At 41.0% G+C, this 21,411-nt stretch overlaps 1 protein-coding gene across 4 annotated transcripts in view; it reads right to left on the reverse strand.

The window, feature by feature from the left end:
• Positions 1-21,411, reverse strand: part of csnk1g2b (casein kinase 1, gamma 2b) — a 41,949-nt gene that overhangs the window by 16,048 nt on the left and 4,490 nt on the right. For all 4 annotated transcript variants that reach the window (XM_063500614.1, XM_063500612.1, XM_063500613.1 and 1 more), the window contains exon 3: positions 5,078-5,147. In XM_063500614.1, the coding sequence (XP_063356684.1) occupies positions 5,078-5,147 (70 nt within the window). The remainder of the gene's footprint in view (positions 1-5,077; positions 5,148-21,411) is intronic.

Consider the following 21,411-nt stretch of genomic DNA (forward strand, 5'->3'; position numbering starts at 1 on the left):
GATACCTACTCTCTATAAACTGGAAGATGGAACTGAAGCCAGTCCCCTGACAGTGGTAAAGTGAACGTTGGTAGCATTAGACTTCTTCTAAAAGGATATGTCAATGACTTGTTTTGCTACTGGTAGCAGAAGCAACTGCAATAACAGATCCATTCTAAATTTTCACAAAAATCTGCAAAGTGGGAGACAGGATTCCCAACAGCGGGGATCTGTTCAGGACAAGAGAGAATTAATAGTGTGCAGATAAGCTCCTCCTGGGCGTTAAGCGCTGAGTAGTCCGTGCTGTGACATATTTGAGGTTCTCCGGTTGGGCAGGACTAACAGGGTCACATGTCCCCATTAAGCCAAGTTGACAACATAAGTAGATTTAATCTAATCTATCGCCTTGATTCCTCCCATGCTAGACGGTCAAGAGAGCCTTCCTGACATATTCACCATGTAGCGGCCAGTCATCAGCTGGAGATGAGGCCTCTCTGCTCAGCTCTAATACTGCAGCTCTAAAGTGTTATGCAAGTAGCAAAAGAATGAATCATAGTGGGATAGAGTCAGATATTCCCCATTATTTTCCTTGATTTACACACACAGTTTGCAAAACTTGACAATATTATGTTGCCACCTGTTGAATGTGAACATCTCTTAATGTCAGAAAGCAGCCAGATCACTTCATTTATTTAAAAAAAAATGAGCCTTGCCACAGAAATTATTCATGTGTGTATGCTTCAGTTTTCAAAAGATTAACACAAAAGACATCTGGCATGGGTCGGTGCAAATCACTATTACTGAACCTGTTTAGAACAGGAACATAATATACTTCAACCTAAAACAAATTAAACCACTGACAGTTCAAGTAAACAACCTTGATTATCCAATTACACTGGCACCTGACTATTAGGCAGTCCGTGTTCAAAGGATAATGCGGTGGAAGAAAAAACAAAAAGTGCAGGAGTTCAGGGAAAGCTGGCTTGTGGGGTTGTTACAGCAGTGTTACTGCAGTACAAACTGCTGAGGATCCTAATTTTACTCAGTGAAAGCTATCCGAACACAAAGTACATCACAGTTTGCTGCGTATGGAGGTCTGCAGTCACGCAGTGTCCATGCTGACCCTGCCCAACGCCCCATGCTCACAATGGGCATGTGTGAATCAAAACTGGACAGGAAGTGGAAGGAAGATTGCCTGGTCTCATGACGCATACCATTATTGTGCACACCCAGGTGCATGTGTGTGGTTGCTCGTGGTTCCAGCAGTTTGGGAAGAAGGCAAGCCAAAGCGGTGTAATACTCTGGGCTTCTTTGGCTTCTTGTCCCAGTGAGTGACAGGGGAGGACTAAAACAGCCCAACAGTGCCATGTGTGGGATTAATGGCTGTGAGCCACATCAGGGATACTTTAAAAGGCCAATGATCACTTGTTTGTTGTTAGCACCCCTGAGGGATGGCTACTGAACAACAAACAGAGGAATGGAGAGGATATGTTTTTGCATCGCTTAACTCCACACTTAGCATCGGTGCTGAATTCACAATCGTGTGTCTTCGCCCAAAATCAGTTTGAGTAAAGACAATATCAGAGCTAAGCGCATATATATATATATATATATATATATATATAAAAAACACCCAGCTCGCCCCTGCGGGCGGTTTATCCTTCAAGCTCGGGTCCTCTACCAGAGGCCTGGGAGCTTGAGGGTCCTGCGCAGTATCTTAGCTGTTCCCAGAACTGTGCTCTTCTGGACAGAGATCTCCGATGTTCTTCCCGGGATCTGCTGGAGGCACTTGCCTAGCTTGGGAGTCACCACACCTAGTGCTCCGATTACCACGGGGACCACCGTTACCTTCACCCTCCACATCTTCTCGAGCTCTTCTCTGAGCCCTTGGTATTTCTCCAGCTTCTCGTGTTCCTTCTTCCTGATATTGCTGTCATTGGGAACCGCTACATCGATCACTACGGCCGTCTTCTTCTGTTTGTCTACCACCACTATGCCCGGTTGGTTAGCCGCCACCATTTTGTCCGTCTGTATCTGGAAGTCCCACAGGATCTTAGCTCGGTCATTCTCCATCACCCTTGGGGGCATCTCCCATTTTGACCTCGGGACTTCCAGGTTATACTCGGCACAGATGTTCCTGTACACTATGCCGGCCACTTGGTTATGGCGTTCCATGTATGCCTTCCCTGCTAGCATCTTGCACCCTGCTGTTATGTGCTGGATTGTCTCAGGGGCCTCTTTACACAGCCTGCACCTGGGGTCTTGCCTGGTGTGATAGACCCCAGCCTCTATGGATCTTGTGCTCAGAGCTTGTTCCTGTGCTGCCATGATTAGTGCCTCCGTGCTGTCTTTCAGTCCAGCTTTGTCCAGCCACTGGTAGGATTTCTGGGTATCAGCCACCTCCGCTATCTGCCGGTGGTACATACCGTGCAGGGGCCTGTCCTTCCATGATGGTTCCTCGCCTTCCTCCTCTTTCTTGGGTTTCTGCTTCCTGAGGTATTCACTGAGCACGCTGTCAGTTGGGGCCATCTTCGTGATGTATTCGTGGATGTTCCTTGTCTCATCCTGGACTGTGGTGCTGACACTCACCAGTCCCCGGCCTCCTTCCTTCCGCTTAGCGTACAGCCTCAGGATGCTGGACTTGGGGTGAAACCCTCCATGCATGGTAAGGAGCTTTCTTGTCTTTATGTCAGTGGCTTCCATCTCCTCCTTTGGCCAGCCTATTACCCCAGCAGGGTACCTGATCACGGGCAGGGCGTAGGTGTTGATGGCCCGGATCTTGTACTTACCGTTCAGCTGACTCCTCAGGACTTGCCTGACCCTCTGCAGGTACTTGGTGGTTGCAGCTTTCCTAGTGGCCTCTTCATGGTTCCCATTCGCCTGTGGGATCCCCAGGTACTTGTAGCTGTCCTCTATGTCTGCAATGTTGCCTTCTGGTAGTTCGATCCCCTCAGTTCTGACTACCTTCCCTCTCTTTGTTACCATCCGACTACACTTCTCCAGTCCGAACGACATTCCGATGTCATTGCTGTATATCCTGGAGGCCTATGCAGAACAGCAGTGGGGACAGGGCATCTCCTTGGTAGATCCCGCACTTGATGGTGACTTGTGCTATGGGCTTGAAGTTGGCCTCTAGTGTTGTACACCACATCCCCGTTGAGTTCCTGATGAAGGCTCTCAGAGTCCGGTTGATCTTGTACAGTTCTAGGCATTCCAGGATCCAGGTGTGGGGCATTGAGTCATAGGCCTTCTTGTAATCAATCCAGGCAGTGCACAGGTTGGTCAGTCTGGTCTTGCAATCTTGGCTGACTGCTCGGTCTACCAGTAGCTGGTGTTTTGCGCCTCTGGTATTCTTGCCCATCCCTTTCTGTGCCCCGCTCATGTATTGACCCATGTGCCTGTTCATCTTAGCCGCTATGATGCCTGACAGGAGCTTCCACGTGGTGCTGAGGCAGGTTATTGGTCGGTAGTTGGATTTTTTTTTTTTTTATTTATTTATTTATATAGTGTATTTTTAAGTCACACTTTTAAAATGTCCCCACATATTCTCGCATGAAAATTCAGAGCTGGGAAGGTGATTTACAACAATATCTGAAACAAAAATCATGGCAAAGGTTCTGAAATGGCAGCTATACATTTTAGTTTGTTTTAGTAAACTTTAGTTCTGACTGAAAACATACAAACATCTCCTAAGATGACCTAAGATGATAAAAATAAAGCTAAAGACCAATAGTGGTCTCACTGAAAGGAAAAATGCAAGGGAAACAGGCTTGTACTGCAGGAATCCTCTGCTATAATAAAGGAAAGTGGCACTGGAGGTGACAGGTACAGTTATGGTTGGCTAAATGTAAATGTCAAATGAAGAGATTACACCAAAGAGCGCCATCCAGACAAACAAGCCACACCCTGTCAACACACCTTGGAGCGTTTCCCTACAGTGTACAGGCAGCACACAGAGAGGCAGAGGATATTGTGACTAGGGAGACTAGGGAAGCTATCCAAGCAGACACCATAATGGCCCAAATGCTTGTAGAGGGCCAGCTATAAATAGCCAAGGACTGCCCTAATGCCCCACCTTGGTATCAACAGTGGAGGGTTTTTGCTCAGGCGCAAGGAGCCAAGAAGCAGGCACATGTCACTAAATTAGACCAGGACACACGCACTTTACTTGACAAACAGACGAGAATCACTGCAACAACAGGAGCACTTGGAGTAGATTTAGAATAGCACACACAAACGACCAAGTAAGCTTCATATAAATAGGTACAGTCGGTCTTTTTGAGTTAAACTGAAAAAATGTTGTACTTAGAAATATACATTGATTGGTGTGTAATTAGGTTTTCCAACAAATTGATGCATTCTCATAAACTTAGAACTAGTCCATTCAAAATACATAGGAGCGAGCGCTGGATTGCAGAAGCCACCGTGTTGCCCAACATCCTGAATACAGTGGCTGAGACAGACACATTACACATTTATGAATGTAGCTAGAGACCAGCCACATATGTAGGATGACAAAGACAGAGGAGAAGAGAACTCAAAAGAAGAAAATTTAACCAGGCGGGGTTAGAGGGTGAGAGCTGATGGTGAAGCCCATCATGCAGGTGCAACCACCAGTCACCGCCACGAAGCCTGCAGCTGCAAACTAGAGCAAGAAGAGGCCCAGACCCCACAAGCCTTGGAAGAGCTGCTGCAGGTTCATAGTTATGACACCATGACATGATTTCTATTTCCTAAGGAAGAAGCGAGCAAAGGTAGAAGCTATATCTTGTTTACACTTCTAATAGCTCGACTTGCAGTCAGTGTCCTTAGTAGCAGGTGGTGAAAGTAAATCACTAAAGAAAAATTGGTGCACTGGATTTATAAAACAAGAGCATTGTTTCATAACCTGCAGTGATCAAAATCGTAACTAACGATGAAATTCAATTAATCACCCATCTTCACAGGTGCTCATGATTGTCTTTCTGCATAAGGTTTCACTTGCAGCACAGGTAAATCTAGTGTGAGAACATCCATTCACATTCAACTCCCACCTGCGCTATCTATTAGAGGGAAAAACTAAATACAGAAAAAGAAAATACAAAGTGAAGTCTCTTACCTGAATTCCCCAACTGTTTGTAAAATCTATACTCCAAATGGAGCTGCGGCGCCCTGGATTTTATAGGTTCCTAAAAGAGAAGAAAGGAAGAGTGTTCACAAATCAGTTTGTGTACGCAAGCGTGCGTACAGGTGACTGCATCAAAAGTTGCTTTTTTTTGACAAAGAAAAAGTTTTCCTGTAAATGAGATAAACGTAAAACTAGGGCTGTTCGATATAACGACGTATATCGGATGATGATATAAAACATCTATCGTTTCATTTTATGCTATCGTTTGTTTCGTGGTGTCGCAAAATAAACTGTTTACGGCAATATTTTTTCGTCGTTTTGATGGTCACTGTAGCAGCTATATTAATTTCTTAAAGTTCTCTCTTTCTCTTATATTTAATATAACCACACTACAGATGGACAAGCACCTGCTTTTATGCGTTGTCGTTAGCAACAACGACGGTAAAACCATCGCGTGTCCGCTTGTTTATTTTCCACATAAACCTTTCACAATAAAGCTCAAGATCCTGTTGAGACCTTTCAAAATAAACTGAATCACGTGAAAGAGTATGCAGAGTGTTTACGGATGAGAAGCAACAAAAGGCCGTCAGGTGCTAAAAAATAAACATTAGACTCAAACGTTAGAACAGGCTTTTCCCCGCAGCACGCCGTGTAATCAATACTTACAAAGAAAACGGCGGCCGTTACAACTTATGTATAAAAATGTATCGTTTCATGCATCGGTTAAAACACTCCAGGTACACGACGCCCAGCTGGAAACACTTTACGCAAGTCGAGCTGCCCGAGATTCACAGAATTTACAGAAAATGTTAAATTTTTGTGATTTATATCGTTATCGGGACGATAGATGTCTTATATCGGGATATGAGATTTTGGTCATATCGCACAGCCCTATGTAAAACAATTCCAGTTTCCACACCGTGAAAGGACGTTTTAAACTCCCTACACCATAAAAGTGTGAATTTTACCCCAAGGGAGCAATGTTTGTGAGGAACAACCTCGCGTGCATTTTTATAATTGCACTGCCTTGCAATTAACTTAAATACCTATAGTACCACGTTTTACTTATTTTAATGCCAAACAGAACTTTAATTAAGTTTCAGGTCACACTTGAGGGACGTGAGAGGATAAAGAGCAGTTCCAGCTGGTGTACAACAGGCTTTTGTGATGACATGGCTGATAATCAACCCGCCAGGACATAATGTTCATTATATCGCAAGCTCCAGCTTTGCAACCTAAAATGTAATCTGATTAACCCTACTCTCATGATGACAAGGGCATTATAGACAAACGTGAAGGGGATAGAACAAACACACACCCAACTTAATTCCTCTCCTTAATCTTCAATAGCTGTGCCACAGCCTTTGTTAAAACCCAAGTTTTAGTGTTTGGTGTACTGGCTTTACGTGCCTAAAGTTTTGTAGCTTTCTGTGTGTTAAGTCAGCTACTCTACATACAAAAATAAGAAAATTCACTAAACTTTATTGAGCCCAGCAACTTCACTTTGATCAAGTTGTTTCCCATGGGCATGTAATTCCAAAGCACTTCTATTTTAAATTATATAAACTGAAAGCTGAAAGGCTGTTAAGCTCCCACATTCACTCCATTAGGCCTTTATCAAATCAGGAGCATCGTCTACTTCTGGTGCCCTGCAAGGACGTAGGAGTGTGAACACAAAGTATGAGCCATGTTGAACACGGTGAGGGACTTTACATCCTTTTATGATAAATGGCTGTCAGGGCTATAAATACATCCTGTGGCTTTTGTTTAAGGTGCTTTCAGAAGACAGTTTAGCGGAGGTGGTTTTAAAAAAACAAAACAAAACATAAGAGCATTGACCAACCTTGCTATAGTGTTGCCTGTGTGCTAAAATGCCACCCACATAGGCCGTGGTTTAATCAAGGTGCCTAATTGTGGGGAAAACAAAAAAAGCTGTGATCAGTGTTATACAGCTAGTTGGCTTTTTCCCTCTCTGACCCACTGGATTTATTTGGTAATGTTATGTGTTTTGTAGTGTGCAACTTCTGCAAACAGCTGAGAAAGCTAGCATTTAAGCAGTCTTTAGGAATACATATGCAGGTTTCTTGAAGGACATTCAATTGTCTGCCTTTTGCTCTTTGTCAACATGATCCAACACTACTCTGCACATAATGATGGAGATTTTATTAAAAATATTTCAGATCTGGATTCATCATTTCATAAATCTGTGTCCACTGATTTTATTCACTCATTTCTGATGAGGTTTCAGTGAACAGTAAATGGAACAACGGGGGCAGATCCTGTGTCAGTCTTTCTTAGAGATATGACTGCACATCTACGGTAGTTCTTTTAAGCCTGGCAGTTCTTTTGTCCTCCATTTGTCAAGTTTCATCAAAATTATTTAGAACCCATTACACATGATGCTGTGACATGATATGATATGCCAAGTTTACGGCTAACAGGTCTTTGTGTATCACCATGCTGGTGGAAAACCGCTGGATTGTGCCGGTCAAACTGCACCATCTTTGGCATTTTTGTAGATTCAACTAAATAAATAGGAACAATTATGTGTTGTTGTGACAGGCTTGTAGTAACAAAAAAAAGAAAAAAAAAAGAAAGAGAAATATTTCTCAGATACAAACAATCATTCAGTGTCCTTAGAAAAAACTTTGAAAGGCCTCCAGAAAGACTTAAGAGTACTTTTAAGCAAGCCTGGCTCCTTAGAAGCAAAATATAAAGAAATGCTCAAGGCTCAAGACTTTTGCACAGTGTACAAATGTAAACATAGTATATTAATAACAGGGCTCGCAAAATTTCAAAATCCCTGGTAGCCCTTTGGGCAGGGACTCTTCAGTTTTTGGTAGCCCAAAATAAATTTAAGTAGCCCGAATAAAAAAGGGAGAAATTTTTTTTATGTTTTGTTTCCAGTTTTGTTTCCGTTACAAGTATAATATTGTAACGGAAACAAAACATTAATCAAAAAATTGTTGAAACACAAATTACAATATTGTATAAAAATTACAATCATCAACTCAAATACTTGGTTGTAATTGAACAGAAATTTCTATGAACTTGTAAGAACTGTAGAACAGGAATCAGTCTGTGTCAGATCCTGAATTTGAAATTTCCACTGAAATCACAGGTAAGAGGCAAGTGGAACCAAGATCTAGGCCATTTGCTTTTTGAAGTTTGCAAAGACTGCTAAATTTTGCCAGTGGTAGTTCACTCTTTGCAACATAGTAGGCTGTTCTAAACAGATTTTTCAGGTTGATTTTTAGTATGTTATTTGCAGACTGAGCAATAATCCATTTCTTGCATTTCTCATGGGTTCTAATGGGGGCCTTTCTTAAAATTACTGGTCCCAGTAACAAAGGCACTTTTCGACTCAGAAATCGAGGGAAACCAACAACACACCCGGCAGAACATTATGTTATTTACACGGGTGCACATGAGTGGTCCGCATGTGCGCATTCACTGTCACAATAAAAGACGCGCACCAGATAAGAAGTTGCAACGCGCGTTTGCGTCCATATAAAAGGCACTGTTTTTGTCCGCTAGAGTGGGATTTTCATGGCACATTCTGCACCACATCTCTGTGCATTCATCATTTGTTTAAAGCCAGCTCACCTCCTGCAACCACTTTTCCTAGAATACGCGCTTCTTTTGTGGTTCGGACTCCTTCTGACATTTCTTTGGAGGTGGAGGAACACCAAAGTAATTGCTTAAAGGAGCTTCTTCGACATCTTTAAGAGTTCTAAACAAATGTCTGTCCTCCTCCAGAAAATCTTATGGACGCAAACACGCGTTGCAACTTCTTATCTTGTGCGCGTATTTTATTTTGACAGCGAATGCGCACCTGCGGACCACTTATGTGCACCCCTGGTTATTTAGCTTGTCATATTGCAGCCACAGAAATTCTTTTGTCCATGAAACCATAAAGCTGCACTTTCTTTTTGCCTTATAGTCTGATTTGTCTTAACTTTACCGTTTTGTGGTAAGCTTTTCTTTGGCTGTCACTTCTTCACCCTGACCGGTCTTATTTGGCTCAGCAGAACTAAAATATATATCCTGCTGCCTTTACACACGCACTCACATAACGCTCAGCGATTCTCTGCGCGATCAACCTCTCACATGTTTAAGCTTCCTGCGGGAGATTTCACTTGTCATGTTTGCATAGTAAACTAACGATTGATAAGACGATGTCAGAGGAATTGGTGCGCAAATTATCGTCACTCACCAATCAGTACTGTTGCTCTCTATACGCAGTTTGCGCGATTGCAAAGTGAAAGCAAAAAACAAGCGCAAATTCAATTATTATGGCAAAAATGATAATCACGATTATTTTCACTGAAATTGAGATCTCGATTATTTGATGATATTTATTTAACAATAACAATGTATTGAATAATGGCTTTAAAGATTGTCAAAAATAGTATAAAATAGTGTGCAAATACTGATAACAGTGCAAATGTTTGCAATAAAAATAAAATGTAAACATCTATGTTTAGTGAACTTTGCCATGTCGCTCTGTGGTGCAGCTACAACACCAAAGTTTCCACACTATGTCTACTTGATCCACGTCTGACTCCGCGAACCCATAATGTTTCCACACCACTGAAGGGTTTTTTTTAACCTCTCTTTTCAGCCAACAGCAGTCACTCTCCTCTCCAAATAACTTCTGCTTAGCTTTCCGAGCTTCCCTCTGTTAGCTCCTCTTAATTGTTGTGCCGCGTGTTCGAAACCCAGAGAGGTGCGCTCGATTTGCCACACGGAGCAGCGCGAGAGTAAAGCACGAGGGAGGTGCTAATAATCGGCTCAGTCATTTTTAATGATCGTTGAAAGCCCAGGTCGTAATTTAGATTAAAATTCGATTAATTGAGCAGCCCTAGTCACATATTGACAGTGGTTCACCGATGCCAATGACATATTTACCCAGCTACATTTCCAAAAGAATGCAAAAGCACTGACATATATTTTTCCTTCCTATGATAGCCCGACGGGCAGGGCAGGGATAGATTCTGGTAGCCCGACTGGAAAAATCGCTAGCCCCGGGACGTCGGGCTAGCGATTTTGCGAGCCCTGAATAAGCACATGGAAAACTCTTCTTTGAAAAAGAACTATACGCATAGTTTTCTAGAACATATGATGATGGGATCAGCCTTTGGCGGATCTCAGAGTCACCACATACATATTTTTCTGCAATTCTTCAAAGAACAAAAATGTACAGAAAAACACAGAGCTAGTGTACACGCGAGAGAGTAGAAACTGAGGAGGCAATAAAAAGGAGTGGAAGCCTGAGGGAGAAGACATGTGACTGCTCTGGGAGGTGGAGCAGGTCTCTCACACATGTCAGGCCATGCCAGGGAGGGAGAGAATATATTAAATATATAAATAAGGGGCAAAAACAGATGGCACCAACCCACAGGACCCTTTAAAACAGCTTACAATAGGAAACAGAGGCTTATGGCAGCTTTACGTACTTAAGAGTCATCTCTATTCCCAGCAGATGGGCTAAGCTATGGTTGTGTGAATGACCAGGGCCGAGCTACAAATGTCTGATGTAACATCTCTGTATATGACAAGGATTCTTCTCAGCTTCCTGCACATATCAGATTTTTCTTTTTAAATCTGCTTCCTGGGCTTACTGTGCATGCTCAGAATGGGAGCTATCCTGTAGCGTGACTGGGCAGGGCAAAAGCACTATGGCGGAAGGAATACAATAGTAGGTTTTCATTGTCTTAAATATATACTCAGCTGATCCACAGATTGAAAAGGGTCCTTCACCCCACCCACCCACACACCAACACCCCTGCACACACTATCTATATTATATATGAGGACCGAGGAACCCACATTACAAGTGACACCAGCATTTAAAGACAGCCCCCAAACAGCCCTTCAGGTTTACTGGACTCACTTGGCATACAGACTCTGCGACAGCTCGGACCACAATTCATATTCCAAGTCTAGCAAAATAACAGAAGTTCACATCAATATATGCCTGTCAGACCAGCAGCAGTTTTCTGCTCTAGATTCTTTCTGATGGGTTAATGGTCAGGTGATGGGGACATTTTGTGTGCTTAAAAGGGCACAAAAGGTGCTATGCTATCTTTAGTGGAGTAACAAAATACAGGGCTTTATTAGGCACATTCCTAAAGTTAGAACGAAAGAAAGACTTAATATACAGAAAACAGTCAGTTTTAGTGTCTTACTCTTACTGGCCACTCAAAGTGCTTCAGGACCTTGGCCTAGTTGAACCCCAGGAAACTGAACCCTGAGCTTCTAATTAATCAATGGCCAGCTCTGTGGGATCAGAACACATGGGCCAGGCCTTTCCTCCCCACACACATCAGGGAGCCTTGGCACCATTGACCCAGCTGCCAACTCAACAACTGTTCATCAGTGGACCACGTTAAATTAATAATCACAGCATATTGGAAGCACCCTAAAGGTGTTAGCAGTGTTGTTTCATTTATCTTTCCCTGATTGTAGTTCTCCTGGCTGACTGGTGTACTCTGTGTGTGTGTTAAAAAGGCCGCAAAATAGTTTGCTGCTGACATTACATCTAAGTTGTTAAATTTATGATACCAAACCCTAAATAAAGAAAGGAAACCAACCCAGAGCTGTAGATTGTGACAGCTTTATCTCTTACTGACAAACCAAATCCTTATAAACAACTTCACAAGCAAGAAAGTAGGAGTAGATTTTCCAAAAGCATGACAGCCATTCAGACACAACACTGAAGCAGCTTCATTATAGGGTGTCTTCAGTCTAACTACTGAAGACACCCTATAATGGGCAAGATGGGAACTGAAACAGCTATAAATGACTACTAGCTGCAGCTCAACACTAAAAAGGTTACAGACTTGTTGATATTAGCACAAAAACATCCCTTAGAGCCTCAAATCCTGCAGCTACAACAGCCTGCGAATGGCACAGAGTTTAAATGTTACATGCCATTTGAAGGATGACCCTTAAGAGCAAAACACTTGAAGCTTGTACAAATATACAATTATGTCATCAGCGATTAGTTGCTGGTTTCTGCATTATAACTTTTCATGGACTCCAAAGACTTGTAGACAGAGCAGACCATCAGCACCACACAAAGTCCTTTTCCTGGGATTAACCAACTGCATATGATGTCATCTGGGCTAAATCTGATCTCCATTTCCACACAGCCGAGAAACATCAGTTCTGGCCTCAGGGATTGGGTAAAGTAACAACCACCAGATTACAGCAGAATAAAATAAAATTATAGCTGAAATCACCAAAAAAGACAGTAAGTTGTTTTGGTTGCACATGTAGCATCAACTTACAATAAATTTAGATTTAAAATAAATATTTGTAACCACGTTAATTTTGAAGACCAGTTATATGATGTTAAACAATTATTTTTACAGCTGACATATTCAGCTGCAAAGACGTATCATGTCATATTAATTCAATAAAAGAGATTGCCCCTTCACCCCCATGAACAAGATCATACACTTAAAATTGACTGATGAAGCAACAGCTGCACGGATGTAATGTAATTCATAAATAAATATCTGTTGTTCAGCCACGGTGACATTGCATATGTATGCCTATGTCCAGGGACCAGACCCAGCATTATGCATAAGGCTCAGAATAGATGCTGACCTTTGCTTGGCTCCCAGTAAACCATTTCAAAATATGAAACTGACAATGTGACTCATCTCATCTTAGACAGAGCAACACAAATGTCAACAGAGTGCATCTTTACTTCCAAGCCATCACATTTGTTTTACTCGTGCTAATGGATCACCGTAAGCCTCAGACAAATGGAGATGGCTGAGGTGTGCTTAGATTCTCTCAATTCAAGCTAGAGGTTAGAAGGTGGTTTTAAGAAGTCAGCGGTGTTCGAGGGCAACAGCTGGCCGGTGCCCAGCTCTTCTCCTGTTTCAGCTCAGATTTAACATGCCCAGATGGAATTATCAGCTGTTTCCCAAAACCGAGTGCGGCAATCAGGAAGTGCTGGGATCAGCCAGATTTAGACATTCATTTCATCCCAAAGAATCTTCTTCCTTAGAAAGATTTTTTTTAAATGTAAGAGGTTAAGAAGAACATTACGGACAAGGTCAAGAAACACTTCTTTATGCACACGAGTACAGTAAAGGAGTGGTGGCCTCTGACCCGTGTACACTATACTCCAACTGAATTACTGCCTGTGTTAAGGAGCGGCTCTGTGACAGGTGTGGCACAGCTGAATGAATTGAGAAACACAACCATGTAATGTTATTATCAAGACTCAAGATGACTTCAGCAGGAATTAGTGTTCAATATCTATTATTATCAGGCTTTGAGGTGGTTATAAGATGCCATTTACTGCAACCATAAACTACTTTCCCTAATTTTATATTACGGTTATGGCTTATAGCTTCTGACAATTCTTTGCGCATTTAAAACAAGTCGAAGTCAGCCGCTACAGACAGAGCAGGAAAAACACATTATGCAGTGATCTACACAGTCATGGGTTGTTCCACTGACATGAACCTTAATAGGAAGTCTCCTTTGTCTTTTACGGGACCGAGTCATGGCCAAAGTTTGATACGCTGAATTGCATAGCCTTGTTTGTTTAACTCTGAAACTGTAGCTACAATTTGTGTAAATAAAGCCTAGCTAGAATTTCAGCTGATCATTGTTTATAACATCTTAAAACCACACACACGTCAGCTCTGTGTGTGTGTGTGTGTGTGTGTGTGTGTGTGTGTGTGTGTGTGTAACAGTGCAATGCAAAACAGAAAACAATCAGCAGTCCTTACTGTATTTTATTTACACTTATTAGATTTTAATTCCCTGATATGACAAAATTTTTCGATAGATTTAAAGAGCCTGTAGTTTCATTTCAAAGCTAACAAGCTTAACTACAGTCAACATGACAAAAAATGACTCAGTGTCCCTTTCCTAATCATTTGCCCTAGATCCTGTTAAGCCCCAGCAATACAGCGGCATATCTGAATTTCCTACATGGCATCGAGCAGCTTTAACTCTGAACTCGAGCTTTGCCCCCTTCTCTTGCAAAGCAAACTCTCAGAAATAGACCGACCTGAGGTCAATCTGGCTCTAGGTCTTTTCAAATGACCATCATCAGATTCTGGTTTGGTTATTTTGGCTCTTGTTTACCACCTCAATTACAATCCTGTAAAGAAAGTCAAGGCAGAGCGGTGAAGCATGCATTCACGGCAGTGACCAAAAGGGAGCAAAATGTGAGAAACTGGTGATGATTGAACATTGCATGTAATTTGGCGATGGACTCTCGAGTGTAACTCCTGAAACAGCTGAATGGAAAATGTGACTAGTGCTTTGGTTTGAACCAGGATGTGCACTTAGAAGCTACAATTACACAGCACTCACTGCTCCACAGGCACACACGCCCATACACCATATTCAAACCTATTTTTTATGCTGTCACGATTTTGCAGTGTCAGTGTTTTATGTACTTCTATAAAAAACACCAACATTTAAGACACAGACATTCCTGTGCAGCTTTTACGCCTGTGACAAAATCTTGACAAACATCAAATGTGTGTCTGCATGAATGCACTGTGTTGCTGCCGGCTACCGATTCATTAGAGGATTAGCTAGCTGACTAAAGGTAGGCTTTTACATACTGTTGACATCCAAGGATCTTTTAACTCAGTCTGCCCAGCATGCACTCTAGAGAGCCAAAGCTAAAGCGTCAAGATGTCACTTGAATTCCTGACAAACATGCTGATAGAGCTTTTGTTCCTTCAAAGTTTTTCGACAACTGCCTCATGGCGAGCTGGTGTAAGCTGCTGAACTAGACCGCAACGAGAGCTGCTTATCATGATTCAGTGGGAGGCAGACAAGAGAGTTGGATGCAACCCCTCAGATTTCCATCACGACTGACCCAGCACTGTGACTGGCTTCACTCAGATACACCGCCTCACTCATATGCCTCTGCACCGGTGACTCAGCCACAGAACATAAAAGAGTCAACCGGAGACAATCATCTGTTCACCAAACATGATTTCAAATTTGGATTTGAAAAGAAAAAAAAAAGAAAAAAGAAAAAAAAGGAGTAAGGTATATAATCGACGATGCTATAGTTGGAGCTTCACAGAGCATGCTAGGCATGGTCATTTTCAAACAGACAAGTTCTCTAATAGATCAAATATTTTGTGAGACTATTTGTTGTACTACAATCTCTACATCCTGGAGTTTACCAGCACTTGTATGTAAACTACCACCGCTACTACATTCTGTAACACACAAAGAACACATTTGTTACCCAACATTAAACAACAAAAACAGAACAACACCTCGACAACCAGATATCAGACCGATGAATTATATGTGGTATGGTGATATTAAATATTACTCCATAAATGTGAGAAATGCACAATATTAAAGTCTGTTAAAACCACAAAATAAATAACTAAAATATTTCACAGCGAGTATCAGATAGTATTTATGCTTAAAATGGTCATCCCTTGTAGTTACCAGTGTATACTGGTCCTCACTGGAAGCAAAATATTTAATGAAATACATAAAGTAACATTAAATTACTTTTTTTTTCCAACAGAGTGAACATCTGCTCAGTATTATCAGTGCCTCTGCCACATACAAATAGATATGAGCTTTCGTTTGTACTTGGCTGTCTAGCAGTCTGAACATAATGCAGTCCCAATAACCATGTTGCTTCTCACTCCGTTTGTCCTTGTATAAGTTACTTAGTGGAAAGGAAGGAAGCAGTGACACTGCAAATTTGCCATCCATAAACAAAAATAAATAAATAAAGTATAATAAAACACTCTAGCGCTGATGGGGGAACTGCAGATTTACCACAGATTAAGGTTGTTTTTTGCTGCTATTTGACTCCAACTAAGCTATCTAATAAGGCTTTCTAAAACTTGCATAATGCACTCAGCTAGATCAGTTCCCTAAATAACAATATGCACTCTGTCTTTTTGCACAGTGAAAAAAAACAGTTAAGCGTCTTTTTTTTTTTTTTTTTTTTTTTTTTTTTTTTTTTTTTAAATGCCACAATGGCTTTACGGTGTTTCTTGATAGGCATCGTGTTCAAGTGTAAAAGGCAGAGACATCAGCAAAGCGCATGCACCAATCAGACATTTTGTACTTTATCCAACTTGTAGATTTGACTATAACTAGCCCTAGTTTATAAATTCATATGGTGTCTTTCTATTCCTCAAAACAAATGTTGTTTTCCCCCCACATCTGAAATGTGTCTGTCTTTAACAAGCACCGTCTACATAAAACACTCCTCTGCATGCACGTGGCTGGCACACAATGCACAGTAGGATGCTGTGTTTACTGTGTTCATCTCCCTAGATGGCCATCCAACATCAGCCCCCTTTCACTGAGCTATAGGGAGGCATTGGCTGTACAATAAGTATCAACACCACACTACTTATTACTCTCCTCCTGCGTTCAGGAGATATTACAGACATTTGTCATAGCTAAAGGTAGTCATGACCACAAAGAGGAGACTTCTTTTATTTGATTCATTACTGGCAATACCAGTTCTGAAGGCAGAAAGTATCACAGGCCATTCCTATCTGTCGATAAACAACCAGCTACATCAAAAGGGATTAGAATTAAAACCAAACTGCAAAGATTGTAACTCAAAAGTCTGTTCAAAGTGGACCTGGTAGAAATGCTAACAAAAATGTACGCAAAAACTAAGTGAAGTGATTGAGAGGGGACTGAAGACCTCTCGAAAAACAATTAACTAGAGCTGGGCGATATAAGATTTTTTCATATCACGATATGTTTTTTTCATTTCAGGCGATAACGATATATATCACGATATAAGCCAAATAACTATATTTGTAAGATTTAAATGTGCCGTTGCTAACAAAGTAAAGTGTGAAATAATCTGCAGCTTGTTTTGATTTAAATATTTATTTCCCATAATAAGTTCAACAGGGTAGATGAACTTAAGGAACATCAGACTTCAGTTTCAGATAAATAAAGGCAAATATTGCAAACTACACAAAACGCAGCTGCTAAAGCGTTTAAGTTTCAAAATAGAACAAACAAAGCAGACTACTAAATTGTCAATTCCACTTAGAAACAAAATATTAATTCTAAAAATAAATCTTAGTTTTACAGAAGAACAGACAAAATTGACTAACTTTTGTCAATATCAAATAAACTGAGAACTAAAAGGAAATTCTCAATCTCTCCTTGTTGTATAGCTTAGCTTTTCAAACAGTTTTAACAGTGACTTTAGTCTGACAAAAGCCGAATGACGAATTAGCGCTTTCAGTCAGAGATTGAGCATGCACCGGTTTATTGTATTTCCAGACTTGCTTTCGGCACAATTTACAGTGCGCGTTACTCTGTTTTTTGTCAGACTTGAAATAGCCGAAATACCTTCACACTACGGAACTTCTATGGCCCTTCCGTTCGATAAGCTCTCCGGCATTGGAACCATCATTGGTTTTTTCTTCGGTAACCTTCGCTCACGCTCTCGGTTGATTTTTCTCTAGTCGGCAAACTCATTTCCTCCATTATCTGGGCGGCCCGGCTGCAAAAACAAATACACATGTGCGCCTTGGCACTTGTGCTGTACGTAACAAGTCACGTGACGTGACGCTGCGGCTGTGATTGGTTAGGCTCTGCGCTACTTAATGTGGATTGGCTGTTCTTTTTTTTTTTTTTTTTTTTTTAAGAGGACAAGAGAGATGAGGCCTATCGCAATAGTTTAATTTTTCTATCGAGAAAAAGTTATTGCGCAATACATATCGTTATCGTTCTATCGCCCAGCTCTACAATTAACTACAGATGGTAAGAAAGAGCGAGTGCTACATCAAGACAGCAGTATTAAAATGAAAATCTGTAAAATGCTTCATGGATAGAAAGGATTAGACGAAAACGTTCTGATGGAGATGACGTGTCACTTTACCCTCTCAGTAAAGCCTGATGGGTGGCTAGTGTGTACAGTAAGCCACAACAGTAAGCAGACATTTAATGGTTTTGTTTCTTTAAGACTCTGGGATCTCCCCTTGGGAGTGAAGCCTACAGTGTACTTACAGCAGCGTCTGTACAGTCCTGCCTCCAACACGTAGGCACTTGCCAGTGTGAGAAAGCACCCAGCTGAACCAAAGACTGACCTACTGTGTGTCCACAAGGCCTGCCAACAAAGACGACCTTTCAGCACTTAGCAGCTTCTCTCTGCAGCAATGTTTAAAGCAATTCTCGATCCACTGCCAGAGGATCGAGTGCACAGGCCTTTCATACCATACCAACTCTATCTCTGTCTCTGCTATTAAGTGGCAAAGCAGGGTGAGACTGACATTCACCTTTTTACTTTGATTCACAGAGGTGCCACCAAAATACCCAGCCAAACACGGCATTCAGCAAACAACAGTACCAGCCAAAGACTCACTAATCATTACGTGCCATCCTTCAGAGCTTAGCATTTACAATTGGTTGTTACAGCAAAGCAGATTAAAAACTACTTTCGTCAACCAGATTACATTTGTTATCCCAAGAAAATAGTTTTATTAGTTTCTTGGTAAAACAACAATCTTCACTCGACCGGGCATAAAGAAATTTATATGACACACTCTTCCTCCGTCTTCCATTTACATCCCTCCTTTAAAGGAGGGATGTTTTCTCATCTACTCATTACTGTATATCAGAGTTTCTCCAAGCGATGTTGTCCAAAATGCACCATTAAATCAGGCTCTAGTCTATATTAGACCTGCAAGGTAGTGCTGGGCGATATGACGATATATATCGTGTGGACGATAGAAAAGTGTCTATCGTGCCATTTGTCTTCTATCGTTTATATCGTACTAACCCAAATTTTATAAATTATTACATAAAATATATAATTAACCCTTTACAACCGGTCGGAGCAGGTACACTCCGTTTTACCTAACTATTTTTAAATCCCTGTAGAACTGGAACCACGTAAGGGAGCGCAATATTTTTTTTTTTTTTGCATGTGAAACCGGAGGAGTTGTACTTACATCTAATGCCATTAGCTTGTCCAAGGTCACGGTTTCCTTCCACATATAACTTTGCAAAAATTGCATAAGAAGCACTTGCAGCAACAAAAACATAATATTCCAAACTTGCAGCAACAAAAAGATAATATTCCAGAAACATGCTTTGCCGACGTTCATAAGCCTTCCTACGTTGGCATATACGTCAGCGCGAACTATCGCATGTCCGCCATTACCTGCCCGGAACCGGAAGTGATGTCATTTTCGCGAAAGGGCCTTATAAGCCTATGTTGGTGTTTTTAAAAGACATGTTTGACTTTATGCTTTTCTGTATCGTTTCTGGGATGCTTAGAACTCAAATTACACTGTTGGAAATAGTTTATTTTGATGCATTATAATATTTATTTTCATTTTTCCTGTAGTATATAAAAATTAGTGTATCTCAAAAATAAAACTATGAAGACACTCAAAATAAATTTCTCGTGGTTGGAAACTTTTGTATTTACAGTTTTGAGGGATACACCTCTTAAATTTTTTTTTTTAAACTAGAAATATATGTAAAAAACAAAACAAAAACGATTTTCAATTTTTTTGTAGTTTATTGCACTACAAGTTTTTGCAATTTATGTAGTTACTATGGACTTAATGCATACATATTGTTAAAATTTGGGCTATAACGGTTGTATTGATATACGGAAACTTGAAATACTCCCACAAATGGCACTACAGCATGTAAAATGTAAAGAGAAGCTGTGGCGGACTTGGTTCTATGGTAGGTCTTAAAGGGTTAAATAGCCTGTGGCAAATATATTAGTGTTGTCTTCTCACTATACATGCTCTTAACTTTATGCAAGAAAAAATAAAGTATAAAAAAAAAGATATTTTTCGCAAAGAAACTCCGTCTCGTGGTTTGCGAGCTGGTGCTGCTGTACGTGCACCCGGATTTGCGACATACTTTACGGTAACTCAAAACAAAGACTGCACCCTCGGCACTCGCTGTTTAAGACTGCGTACTTTCTAGATGACCACAGGTCAGGTCGTATATCGTGATATATATCGTTATCGTGATATAAAAGAATTCATATCGTGATAAATATTTTTTCCATATCGCCCAGCACTACTGCAAGGAGTACTTAGCAAAGCAGAATAAGCACACTTTAATCTTTTTTTTTTCCATACCATTCAAATGCAAAAAAAATTCTTTTTTTTTTTAAAACACATATTTAGTAATATTTGTGCTACTAAGTCAGATGCTCAGTAAACAAGCAGCATGAGAACATCTGATATGTTTCATATGACATTTATATACTAAACAATTAGTGAACTGTTTGAAAACTGATTGACAGATTAATAGATGTAACAAACAGCATATTTTCTGTTTTTGTAATTTTTACAGTGATCACTGAAATCAGTGACAAAAGGACAATATACAACTCATGTCAAACTTATGTTCATAGATAACAGGACTGTTATTTGTTTTAGTCTGCAAGGAAATGCTCAGCAACAGCCTCTGACAAATCAGATACCCTACTTGACAGGCAGTGACACTCACGGGGTTACCCCGGAGAGCTGTGAGATCAGGGACAGACAGAAACAAGTGGACGGGGAACTATCTGGAGTCTGGGTGAAGAGAGAAGCCTTCTTCATGTCAACGCCAGTAATGCCCAGAGCTGTGCCAGCTGTTAAGTGTCCTGACCCATCCTGGCTCTACTATTAGGGTATTCCCATCTCTGGGAACGAACCTAAGATGCCACGAAACAGCAGTGTGTGTGTGTGTGTGTTTTATTTTTTTTAATGTATTCACTGATTTTTTTCTTTCCCCGTGTCTGTCCTTTCTTCTATACCCATACGTACACAACCTGCCAACAAACTCACATAAATCTACACATGTGCAAACAAAAAACATCAATTGTAATTTTACTGTTACATGTTGCTGTTTTTCTGTCTTTCTAAAATATCAGATAAATAAAAGCCCAGTAATAAAACTGATGCTGAAAATGTACGCCTACAAAAGATAACGATAGTGAACCTGAAAGGAAGCAACAGAAGTCATCATTGTAACTCTAAAAACAACATGAAAATACACATCAACAACAAAACAAAAAAAGTCCTTAATAACCCCGAGTCTACAGAGTCAGGTTGGGTCTGATGAGCCCTTTGGCAGACTTCACCCTGTTGTTATTTTACAGTCAGAGATGTTGGGTCCAGTGGCCACGAGATCCACGTAGTGGTGTTACAGCCCTAATGCCAGATCCAGATATAGCTGGACACCATGGGGATAAAAATACCCAAACAGATGGGAGGGTTCACAGGCAGAGGGGGAGAGGCACCAAGCACAATTAAAGACTTCAGACGAGAGGAGGACTGCAATTACAGCTGTTTGCTAAC

The sequence above is a fragment of the Pelmatolapia mariae genome, linkage group LG17, assembly GCF_036321145.2.
Source record: "Pelmatolapia mariae isolate MD_Pm_ZW linkage group LG17, Pm_UMD_F_2, whole genome shotgun sequence".
NCBI lineage: Eukaryota > Metazoa > Chordata > Actinopteri > Cichliformes > Cichlidae > Pelmatolapia > Pelmatolapia mariae.